General features: G+C 43.8%; 2 protein-coding genes across 5 annotated transcripts in view; both read right to left on the reverse strand.

The window, feature by feature from the left end:
• Positions 1-12,864, reverse strand: part of CYB5R3 (cytochrome b5 reductase 3) — a 191,657-nt gene that overhangs the window by 156,034 nt on the left and 22,759 nt on the right. The window lies entirely within an intron of this gene.
• Positions 1-12,864, reverse strand: part of POLDIP3 (DNA polymerase delta interacting protein 3) — a 31,709-nt gene that overhangs the window by 16,717 nt on the left and 2,128 nt on the right. The window contains exons 2-3 of one of the 2 annotated variants that reach the window (XM_081309221.1): positions 1,800-2,190; positions 1,017-1,103 (exon numbers count right to left, since the gene is read on the reverse strand). In XM_081309221.1, the coding sequence (XP_081165347.1) occupies positions 1,017-1,103; positions 1,800-2,190 (478 nt within the window). The remainder of the gene's footprint in view (positions 1-1,016; positions 1,104-1,799; positions 2,191-12,864) is intronic. The other variant, XM_081309222.1, reaches the window with a different exon arrangement.

Raw genomic sequence — 12,864 nt, forward strand, 5'->3', positions numbered from 1 at the left:
ACTTCTACTAATGAGGCCCAATTAAAAATGCTCCATGTACATCAGAAATACATTTTCATAAGTTCATAACACCCCTCAAGAATCCCTAAATTAGCCAGACATGTGGGTACCTATCAGTAATCCCAGAAACTTAGGGGGCTGAAATAGGAGATTTCAAGTTTGAGGCCAGCCCCAGCAACTAAATAAGGCTCTCAGCAACTAAGTGAGACCCAGTACAGGAGGGAGGAAAAAAAAAATCCCCAAAATGTTTGTTTACAGTCATGTATCTCAATGACAGGGATATGTTCTGAGTAATGAATTATTAGGTGATTTTGTTGTTGTGTGAACATCACATACTTCCACAACCATCCAACTACACACCTATGCACCCCAATACTGACCCAAATGTCACTAAGCATCACATGACAGTATATCCTTTGCTTTGGAAAGTCCATTCCGGATAATTTGGCAAACAGCAGTAAACTCAAACCCTATCCCAACAATGCCTACTGTTGGGATTTTTAACAGGGAATTTTAACAGGATTTTTAACAGGGAAAATGGTCTAAATAAAATGTCCAAACAAATAAACGTCAACTCAATGAATTGAGCAGTTATGAAAAATGTTTACACTTAATGTGAAAACAGAAAATGCTTGAGTTAAAATAAAAAAGGGCACAAACTTAAGAATAAAATTGCAACTATAACTAGTGTTAAATGTAAAACAACACAAACACACACAAAAAAGCAGGAATCTTAAAAACAAACAAAAACCCCAAAAATCTATGACCAAATTTCAACAGTGGCTGACTCTGGAGAATAGGAACATGAAAAACATTATTTTGTGTGTGCAAATTAAATTATCCCCTCACTAAGAAATTTTTTGTTAAAACTCTCAAATTAAAAAAAGTCAAATGTCTCTGGGCCTGGCCCCAGCCAATCCACCCGTTAGCGTCATCAAGATATGTGTGCGTGCGTGTACACACACACACACACACACACACACACACACACACACACACTCTTTCTCTCTCTCTACCTGTTTGGCCTGGTGGTTATTGACAACATTGATCCTCATTCCAGCTGGATGGGCATGAAGTGGCACCATGGCCTTCTGCTGTGGAACCTAGAAACACTCAGTGATCACAATCTATCCCATAGGGTTCATGAACATCCTGCGAGTATGAGGTCACTGAATTTAAATACAGTAGGCATGCAGTTTGGGTCTCTGGTAGGGCTAGAGTGCCTTGCCCCTAAGTAATAAGGTATCCCCATGCAGTAATGCAAGTGCAGGGCTTTAAATTAAACTTGGCTCCATCAATGTCTGTTGTCACTATGCCTATTACCAAAGCCAAGACATTAAATGACATTGTTTCCTTTCGGGGGGTAGGGGGGGACCCTTGATTGGCAGCCAGATCTGACTGGGCTTCTGCTCTGGTCCTTCCACTACTGGCTGTGTAACGCTGGACATGGTATTTTATCTCTGAGATTCAGATTCTTCTTTAATAAAACTGGGGACATAGTCCTAAAGTTGGAGTGAGGAATATATAAGTTCAAATACACTAGGTGCCTGCGCATAGCACATGGTCAAAATGTTTCATCCTTTCCCTGCTCTTCCCTCTACTATTTTTCACTTAAGAAAGTCACTTCATGCCTTTCTCATGTTTGCTTGGCTATAATGTATACAGAAAGCCTTTGTAAACAGCCAAGGGCTGTACCAACACTTGAGAGAACTGCACTTTTGCCCAATCCCCTCTCCCTGCCCAATCTTCCTGCCTAAATCTGCCTGTCTTCCGAGTTCATGACAGCAGTCACAACCTACCTGGATGGTTTTGGTGAGCTTCAGAGCAGGCGTCACTGTCCCAATGGGTGGGCTTGTGAAGGCATCAGGGGAACTCCTCCTCAAGCTAATCTTCTCCCGGGCATCAGCCACTTGGCGAGGCTTCTGTGGCACCGTGCTCTGCTGCTTGCGAGAGTTCAGCATCTCTCTGGCATCCTGCACTTTCCCTTTGATCCGAAACCGTGCATCTTTCTGCAAAAGTTTCTCCCGAGCATCTTTGACTCCCAGCTTGAGCCTGGCATCTGAGAGGCCTATCTTCTGCCGGGCATCAAATCTCTGCTGGAAGGTGGCTGTGCGTGCTGGCTGGCTGAGAAGGTTCTGCTGGATTCCAACTCGAGATCGGACACCTCCAACTCCTGGTCTGGCACTGAGCCTGCAAATACAAACTGCAATAGTAAGTGGATCTGAATATCACCAGTGGCCCATGGAGGAAAGCCTGGGAATCTGGGTATACAGCAGATCCTACAGAAACCAGAAAGCTGCTTCCTGCCTGCATTTGAGTCAATAATTAATCCAACAGAAAGTAATGACTTCCTTCCTATTTCTTGCCTTTTAACTTTCTATCATAAACAAAATAAAGAAAGAGGGTTTGGATTTTCACCATTAGTTAAGTCTGCTTTACTCCCCAAACCAGTGGGGTTTTTTTTTGTTTGTTTTTTTGTGGTGCTGAGGATTGAACCCAGGGCCTTGTGCATGCAAAGCAAGCATTCTACCAACTGAGCCATATCCCCAGCCCCCAAAATCAGGTGTTTTGAGAGATCTTTTTGGACAATAACCTCAGACAACGCCAGTCAAATAAGAAACTATCTCCAGGGGCTGGGGATGTGGCTCAAGCGGTAGAGCGCTCGCCTGGCATGCACGTGGCCCAGGTTTGATCCTCAGCACCACAAACAAACAAAGATGTTGTGTCCGCTGAAAACTGAAAAATAAATATTAAAAAATTCTCTCTTAAAAAAAACTATCTCCAAAATATCAAAACCCCACTCAACTGAAGAGCAACTTGTTTCCAAAGCTCTTCCACATCACCATTCTTCTTCTTCTTCTTTTTTTTTTTTTTTTTTTTGCATTAGGGATTGAACCAGGGGCACTTTTTTTTTTTTAGTTCTTGACAGACCTTTTTTTTTTTTTTTACTTTTATGTAGTGCTGAGAAATCAAACCCAGTGCCTCATACATGCTAGGCAAGTCCTCTACTATTGAGCTACAACCCCATTCCTCATCCCTAGCCTTTAAAAAATAAATTATTTAGAGACAGGGTCGAAGTTGTTTAGGTCCTCACTAAGTTTCTGAGGCTGGCCTTGAATTTGCAATCCTCTTGCCTCAGCTTTCTAAACCACTGGGATTACAGGCATGTGCCATTGCTCCTGGCCACATCCCCACTCTTTATTTTTTTTTTTAATATTTATTTTTTAGTTTTTCAGAGGACACAACATCTTTGTTTGTATGTGGTACTGAAGATCGAACCCGGGCTGCACGCATGCCAGGTGAGCACACTACCGCTTGAGCCACATCCCCACTCTTAATCAACCCTCTCAGCACCTAGAGCGGCACCTATCACGCCTGCTTTATAGTGGGAGAAGCAGACCTGGCGAGGCTGTATGATTAACAAAGAATGCCTCTAATGCAGGTGCCTCTAATGCCTCTTTTGGGCTGGACCTAAGGAAGTTAATATGTGGGTCTCAGAGCTAGACAACTCAAATAATAAAGATATAAAGACTTAGAAAAGAAAAATAAATGCTTTCTGAAATAACAAATATTCAGAAACTGTTAAAGACAGAAATTGATTAAACTTCATTAAACAAGTTCTATTCTTTCTCTTTCAGCAGCTTAAGAAAAAAAAAACAATGCCTCCTGAGTATAACACTAAAGGTCCTTCCTGGGATCTATGGGTTTTTCCTGACTCACCCATCCATGACCCACCCCCAAGACTTCTCTATTCCACCTCTGTGCCCTATGTCCCACCTGGAGACTTCAAGGTCAATGTCTCCTTTTCGGGAAATCCTTCCAGATTCATCCTCCTTTGTGTTTATTAATATACCTGCTAAGTTTTCTGCCTGTCTTAGTCTATTTAGGCTGCTATAACAAAATAGCATAAACTGGGTAGCCTATAAACAAAGGAAATGTATTTCCCCTGGTGCTAGAAGCTGGGAAGCCCAAGATCAAGGTACTGGCAGGTTCCATATCTGGTGAGGGCCTGCTTCCTGGTTCTAGAGCATCTTTTCACTGTGTCCACATAGAGGGAAGGAAAAAGGGGACTCACTCCTTTTATAGGACCAAGTACCTTATGAGTGGTGCTGAGCTCTGGCTAAGCCTTGAAATTCCTGTGGAGCTTCTAGACCCTACCCCAGAGCTACTAAAGCCTCAAACTGGGGGAAACCTGGGTGACTACATTTTGAACTCCACAGGTGACTGAAGAGCTATATTGAGAATCCCTAATCTGGTGCTAGGAGGTCAAACTGTGCTGAATAACAAGTTTATCTACTGTTTCCCACTTCACTGCCTGGGCCTCCCAGGAGGCTTCCTCATACTGCCCAAGTCAATGGGATCCTCCTACTGCTTACTCACCTATCCACCTGCTCTTCGAATAAACAAAAGTGTACCCAAAGGTGAATCTACTTGGTACCAATAAAAGCAAATCTGGCCAGGCATAGTGGTACATTGTTTGTAATCCCAGCTACTCAGGAGGCTGAGAGAGGAGGATTCCAAGTTCAAGACCAGTCTAGACAACTTAGTTTAAAATTTTTAATATTTATTTTTTAGTTTTCGGCAGACACACATCTTTGTTTGTATGTGGTGCTGAGGATCAAACCCGGGCCGCATGCATGACAGGCAAGCGCAGTACCGCTTGAGCCACATCCCAGCCCCCAGTCTAGTCAACTTAGCAAGATCCTGTCTCAAAATAAAAAGGGCTGGGGATGTAGCTCTGTGGTAGAATTCAATACCCAATACCCAGCCCCACCCCACAGAAAAATCTAGACCTTTATCCTCTGAATAATGCAAACACACCTGCTGTCTCCAATATGCCAGAGACTTAAAGCAGTAACATATTGAGTGTTTATGTCCCCCAAATTCCTTTGATGAAACCTAACTCTCAAGGTGATAGCATTAGAGGCAGAGTTCATAGGTTATGAGGGTAGAGTCTTCGCAATGGGATCAGTATTCATATAAAAGAGGTCTTCAGAAAGTTCCCTGGCCCCTTCCTGTGAAGTCACAGTGAAAAGATGGTCTAGAACAAGGAAGCAAACCCTCACCAGACATGGAACCTGCCAGTGCCTTGATCTTGGGATTTCCCAGCCTCTAGCAGTAGGAGAAAGAAACTTCTCTTGTTTATAGACCACCCAGTTTATGCTACTCTGTTATATAGCAGCCCAAGTAGATTACTACAGTGATGCACAGTACCATTTTTCTCTTTGGGAAATGGCAACTTACTTTAGGATTTGTTTTCCAGTGAGTTTGACTGGGTAGGGAAGAGGATGGAGGGGTCATTAACAGAATCACTTAGACTAAGTTTAAGGTTGAGGGGGCTGCTATGCCTCGTAGTGCGTGCCTGTAATTGCAGTAAGATTCGGGAGGCCGAAGATTCTAAATTTGAGGCCAGTACCAGAAACTTAGCTAGACCATAAGTTGTAATTCAGTGGTGGTAGAGTATCCCTAGATTCAATACCTCCAGTTAAAAAAAAACAAAAAAAAAAAAAAAAAAAACGTGGTGACGGCTGCATGTTCAGCCTACTCTATTTCCTCATGTAAAGACACTGGAAAGGCTGGGTGTGGTGGTGCATACCTGTTTCCAGAAGCTCAGAAGGCTGAGGCAGAAGGATTGCAAGTTCACAGCTAGCCTGAGCAACTCAGCACCCTAAGAAACTCAGTGAGACCCTGTCTCAAAATTAAAAATAAAAAGGGGCCAGGGTGTGGCTCAGTGGTGTGTGTGTGTGTGTGCGCGCGCGCACACACACACACACACACACACACACACACACACACACACACAAAAGGAACCTGGAAGATGAAGGCATTAGAGAAAGCAGAGCCACAAGGAATGGGGTGTGGAGGGAGGCCGCATACACAATTAGGGAGAAGGAAACAGCTATGTGGTGGACAGCATCCACCTCCCCTGGCCTAGGCTACCCTAGGCTTCATGGTCCATGGACTGTAAAGCCATGGACAATAGTGGGGTTATATCCAGAAACCTGTAGCTACTCTGAAGGGCTCTTGGTGAGAATAAAGATCCTACCTTCTTGCAGGGTGCCCCCCACTGACCTTTTTTTATTAACAGGGATCGAACGCAAGGTTGTTTAACCACTGAGTTATATCCCTAGCCCTTTATAATTTTTATTTTGAGACAGGGTCTCACTAGGTTGCTTAGGATCTCACAAAGTTGCTGAGGGTGGCTTTGAACTTGCCATCCTCCTGTCTCAGCCTCCCCAGCCTTTGGGATTACAGCCATGTGCCACTACGCCCAGCCCCACCACCGCTGGCTTTAAAAAAAAAAAAAAAAGTTTTAAGTTCTCTCATATCTGTTAGCAATGCCCTTTGGAAAAAAATACAGGATATGGGTTCAGACCAGGAGCTGCTACTGAAATCTACTCACAAAATAGGAAAACAGGTTTTGGTCAACAATTGCCATTGAGATCCATATAAAATCAGGGCCAATAGAAAGCATCCCAAATGAGAATGTTCACTTACTGAATACCCATCGAGGCCACAAGTCTTGGGTCAGGCAATCAAATTATCAAAAGTAACATGGTAAAGTACAGGTCTCCAGGTCCTCCAAACTGAAGTGAGGCATACAGATCCCCAAATAATCACCACACTTCTACTCCAAGAGAGGGAGATACAAAGTGTGAGAGGATACCATAGGCAACGGAACACCCAGAGGGCCGTGGGAAGGCTAAGAAAGGGCATTCTACATGGGCCAGATGCAGAAAAGCCTATTCCAGCCCATGGCCTGCAGCTTCTTTGCTCTTATGGCTCAAGTAGGTATGTGCTCTCTAGATGAAGGCCTCTAGATGAAGGCCTCCTCCTCGGAGAATTCATTCAACAAAGTTTCCAGTAAGGCATTTACCATGCTGTATCACACAATGATCTGTTTATAAGCCTGCATCTCCCACGGAACTGCTAGCTTCTCAGGGGGCACACCCTGTACCCACTCAACTTTGTCAAACCTGCATCAGGGTAATGGTTGGGCTCAAAGGGCTTTCTTATGTCAAGGAGGCTATGAAGCTCCTAGTATACCTTCATCCTCCTTCTGGGCCCAAAATCTCTGAGGTTAGCTGCTGTCATCTCCACCTGATTACTAGAAAAATCACAGAGCTAGTGGTCATAAACAGAACAGAACTCCAGGGTGACCTGACGCCACAGGCTACCCTCATTGTAACAGGCTCCAAGTTTCCCTCCTTCCTACTCCAAGCTCCAGGGAAGTAAGATGGAGAAATAATGGTTGCCCTGAAGGCTTCTCCTATAGGAGCCAGCCCTTATTGACTACCCACTACTCTGCTGGGATCCTGACCTCCAACCAGCCCTGCCAGCAGAGAGGGAGGCACCCATGTAGCCAGGGCACAGGAACCTTAGAAAAGGTCCCCTGGAAAAGAAAGATGATGGTGTCGCACTGTGACAGAACATCATAAATGGATAAACAAAAGCGGAGGACTTCGTCAGTAATGGTGTCTGCCCTACAGTGGAGTCAAACACATTCCAACCAAACTTGACCCTTCCCAAAGACTTCCTAACTTCCATCTTCTCCAAAATCTACCTCCTCCCATCACCAGGGCACCTCTTACAAAGGGCTCCTGATATTTATAACTAAAGGAGACGAGACGTCTTATCTTGTAAAATTTCATGTTACGATACCATAAAACTGGGTAAATCTAGAGCTCCAGCGCATCAATTTTGCTTTCAAGAGTTAACTTACCCAGTATGACCAATCACAAAAGCAATAAAACACCACTACCAAGACCAGGAAGAGTATGTGGGGTGATGAATAACTGAATGCCTCATTTTAAATTAAGGTTAACAATGAGATTCTTAAAGAAAGCCTACAGAATGGGAGATAATATTTGCAAATTGTGTACTTAATAAGAACTTGTATCCATTAAATCTGTGTATTTAAAAAAAAAAAACAACAACAATGAGATTCTTTTTTGGACCCAGGATTAAACCCAGGGCACTTAACCACTGAGCCACATCCCAGCCCTTTTTATTTTTTATTTTGAGATAGGGTTTCACAAAGTTGGTGAGGCTGGCTTTGAAGTTGCAATCTTCCTGCCTCAGCTTCCTGAGTTGCTGGGATTACAGGCATGTGCCACCACACCCAGCAACTGTGAGATTCTTAAAAACAAATTTCATATCCCTGAGTGGAGAATGGATAAAAGGGCAGATTCACATTTTCTGGCTCACTCTAACACTGCATTTAACCTTCACATGAGGAGGGGTAGGGGAGGGAGGTTAGGTTTCTCCTATCTTAACTTATTCATATTCCTCAATAGTTTCCATTCTCTTATAATCAGCAACGACTGTCTGAAGTGCTATATTGAGAATCCCAAGGGAATTTCCAGACTCCACAGAAGCATAGGGTAGATAAGCAATGCCTGCTATGGCCACAGAAGAGGCAACTAATAGGGTTACGAAAGATAAAGATTTGAGGGGCTGGGTGTGTAGCTCAGTGATACAGCACTTACCTAAGAATGTCTGGGGCCCTGCATTTACTACAGGCTGACAGATTTCTAACACACACCTCCTTTAAGGCTCACAATAACCCTGTGAATAGGGTAACTATTCACATTTTATAAATAAGGAGGCAAACTCAAAATCACAGGCACTCATGTTGAAGAACAGATTTGAACTTCATTATATCTAGTTGAAACACCAATAATGCATGTGTCAAAAGTAAAGACTAGATCTTGAATCAAAACTAAATAATCTTCAGTATTATTAACGTCTATTTTTTCATTCTGTTATGAAACTCTTCAAAATTAAAATAAAACAATACAAAAGTTAAGGGTGAATACTGTCTCCAGATGGAGGAAAACCTTGGAACTCCAGTCACACCCAGGAACACACATACCATCATGCTTTTTTGGCAGGAAAGACCATTGAGACAGTTTGTCTTGGCCTTTGTGTGTGTGTGTTGCGCACTGTCCTGGGGATTGAACCCAGGAGTACTCTAGCACTGAGCTAGATCCCCAGCCCTTTTAAATTTTTTGATTAAGAGACAGGCTCTCACTAAGTTGCTGAGGCCGATCTCAAACTGCCTCAGTCTCCCAAGTACAGGGAGTACAAACATGGGCCACCTTGTCTGGCTTGTGCTGATATTTTAATACACAGTTATGCCTCACTTAATGGCAGGGACATAATCTGAGAAGTCCATGTACTTACAGAAACTAAGATGGCCTGGCATCACCAGGTTGATATAACTCTAGGGGACCACCCTCCATGGATGTAGTCTGACATCACTGCACACAGCACTCGACTGTGTCTGAGCAACAGAAAAGGTGCATGTGCAGGAGGGAGGTGCGGGCAGGGGATGTAGTAGCTACCCACAGTGGGAGTGAGCAAACAATTCCTCAATCTGATGCATTCAGTTCCCTGGTTATGCCAGTCCTTTCAACTCCTTTCACAAATAGCTTTAGGGGGCTCCAGTGTTCAGGCTTTTTATAATCATGCTCCCTCTTCTTGCATGAAAAGACAGCTATTCATCCCAGCAGGCAGCAGTACTGGTTTTAAGGCAGGCATTAGTCATCAGGAATTTTTCAAATAAACACCCCTGCTAGGGGTAGGTCTCTAAAACATAGAGTCAATTATGTTACCCTCCTGCCTAAGAACTGCTGAGGGCTCCCCCAACAAAGCCCAACCCCTGGGGGGAGCCTCCAATCTAACCCCAGCTTCTGCCTGCAGCCTCACCTCCCACTGTAGGGACTACTTGTGTTCCCAAAACACATTCTGCACTTTTGTTCTCAGTAAATGTTTAGGAAGGATGAGGGAGGGAGGTTTTGAGCAAGTCTTTTAATTGTTCTACTTCAGCCAACAATGTCAACAGTGCAACTGTCCTCCGTGGTGTCCTGGGGAGAGTACTGCAGAACAGTGAGAGGGCAATGCCCCATTGAGCCCTCCCTGCCCCCATTCCTGAGACTGGAACCTGGCACACTTTTGAGAATCAGGGAGGGTCTGTAGCGGTTAGCAATGCCTCACCCTCCTGGCTCTGTGGAAGGCAGAACTGCAGGAGGCTCTGGACAGATGTCTAATCCGAAAGACTCAGGCCCATGAAAGGGGGGACCTGAATGATATACAGTGGACTATAATCCATGGGGATTTCTGGATTATAGTAGGTATATGTTGAGTTTCTTTCTTTCTTTCTTTCTTTCTTTCTTTCTTTCTTTCTTTCTTTCGAGAGGGGAGAGAGGGAGAGAGAGAGAGAGAGAGAGAGAGAGAGAGAGAGAGAGAATTTTTTAATATTTTTTAGTTTTCGGCGGACACAACATCTTTGTTTGTATGTGGTGCTGAGGATCGAACCCGGGCCACACGCATGCCAGGCGAGCGTGCTACCGCTTGAGCCACATCCCCAGCCCCTCTTTTTCTTTTTCTTTTTTTAAGTACTGGGGATTGAACCCAGGGGCTCTTTACCACTGGATTACATCCCCAGTCCTTTTTAAAAATTTGAGACAGAGTCGCTGAATTGTTGAGGCTAGTTATCAACTTGCAATCCTCCTACTTTGGCCTCGGAGTCACTGGGTTTGCAGGCATATGACATCATGACCAGCTTTGAGGTCTTTTTTTTTTTTTAAGTATATATTTTTTAGTTGTATGTGGACACAATACCTTTATTTTATTTTTATGTGGTGCTGACAATTGAACTCAGTGCCTCACATGTGCTAGGTGAGTGCTCTACCACTGAGCCACAACCCCAGCCCCTTTGAAGTCATTTTTATAAGAAAGACACTAAGACACTATCCCTTTACCCAAGAGTCCTAAGCAAATGTTTCATTTTAAAATCTAATCCTTCCCCTCCAAATTATGTAACAACTCACTTGTGTTTAGGTCTATATTTCCCTTATCTTATCTCAACAAGGAAACAGGCAATGAGTACAAGTCTGGGGCCTTGGCCTGAACAGGAAAGTTCACTTGCCCCCAACCCCCACAGCTCCAAGGACTCCCCAAATGGGGCACCTTGCCCTGAGCTGCTCAACTCCAATACTTTCAAAGCTACTTGAACTAGTTGGAGGCAGCACAGCTATCCTCTGAGAGCTAGACTAAACAATCCAAAGAAGAGCTGCTTCAACTAACTCAGTGACACTATCACATCTGAAGGCAGAAGTCAACACACCACTCAGGTCTACAATGTAGGTGGTGTCCAGTACTGTCCTATCATCTATCCATTCCTCATGCTTGAAGTCACTAGAGTTGGATGGCGGGAGAAGATGGAGTCCTAGGGTTTGGGTGAAGTGTCACTCAAAGCACCTCCTCCAGTTCTAGAATTTCCCATTAAGCAAGAAATCTTAAGATGATTAATTGGAGGACCAGGTAACAATAATGACTCTTTTCTTGACTTACAAGTCTTGAGGAACACAGCAGCAGGAGAATAAGCACATTCTATAAACGCTATCTTCAGGGTCACAAGAAACAAGTGGCTAGACAGATAGGGAAATAGGCTATTTACACTTTCACAGAATCCATCTTTTGTTTATTTCCACTAAAAGGAAAAATGCTAAAATAGTCACAGGTCCTACCTAAAAATTACTGAGCAATTTTTTTTCCCTGAGATTTCCATACAATTTTAAGACCAAAGTTCCCAGAATGGTGATTTCTTCTAATAAATACATAAAATAGAATATATTAACTACAGGAAATGACATTGGTTCACTGAAATTTGTTCAGACACCTCATATCTTTTCCCCCCCAGTATTGGGGGTCAAATGCAAGGGCACTTTCCTACAGAGTTACATTTCTAGCCCTTTTTATTTTAAGGTAGGATCTCATTAAGTTGCTGAGGCTGGTACTGGACTTGGCCTCCACAGTAGCTGGGATTACACCCATGGCCCACCATGCTCAGCTACCTCCCCTGTCTCTGATAGAGAGCCCTGGATAAAGTTTTTCTCTTTGTAGGCTGTACAAGTTTCCAGAAGAGATTTAATCCAAACACAACATGTTCTCCAGTTTCTTTACCCTAGTCTTCCGCCCTGCACACCTGCCCTAACATTCTTCACCTAACAGCAGTACTCTTTCACTGAAAATTGGATCATGTTATTTCTTCACTGAAAAAGCCTTCAACAATGACAATGACAAAATAACACCTACTGAGCGCTTAGTACTGCCAGGCTCTTTTTGGAGCACTTTAGGTATATTGATTTACTCAGTCCTGATGAAGTAGGTATTACCCACTTCTATACGCAAGGAAAGGCAGACAAGGAACAGTTAAGCAATTTGCATAAGACCATACGGAAGGGAGGAGGAGGAGGGAACTGAACTTTGGCAATCTTACTCTAGAGCCCCCATCTTTACCTAGTCTGTCCCCAGGGGTCACATGTTTCTATTCCTTTAAGGAGATGTCCATGACAACTGCCATCATTTGCTAAACACTTACTACAAGGTACGGGCTTAAAACATTTACTCTTGTATTTAATTCTATCACCAGGAACACTATTATAATATGATCTAGGACACTGGCCAGCTCAGAAGTCACCTGGCTAGGCGCACAGAACCTAACAACAGTGGAGCCTGCTGGGTGGCTGGCTGCACAGCCCTGCTCTTTCTGAGGATCCACACATCTCCCTTTCCTGCAGCCCTACCCACCTCAACACAAGACTGCACACATCAAGGTCAGAAAAGTACAGATTGGCGGGGCTGGGGATATAGCTCAGTTGGTATAGTCAGTGCTTGCCTCAGATGCACAAGGCCCTGGGTTCAATACCCAGCACCATCAAAACAAGAAGAAAGAAAGAAGGAAAGAAAGAAAGAGAAGTACAGACTGAATAGATACTACAGAATTGAGAGGAGCAACTTCAGAGAGCTCAGAACCCCCCTGGGAAGGGGCTCACTCAGGAATTACTGAGGGAACTT

The sequence above is a fragment of the Spermophilus citellus genome (assembly GCF_964194105.1).
Source record: "Spermophilus citellus genome assembly, chromosome: 10".
NCBI classification, from domain to species: domain Eukaryota; kingdom Metazoa; phylum Chordata; class Mammalia; order Rodentia; family Sciuridae; genus Spermophilus; species Spermophilus citellus.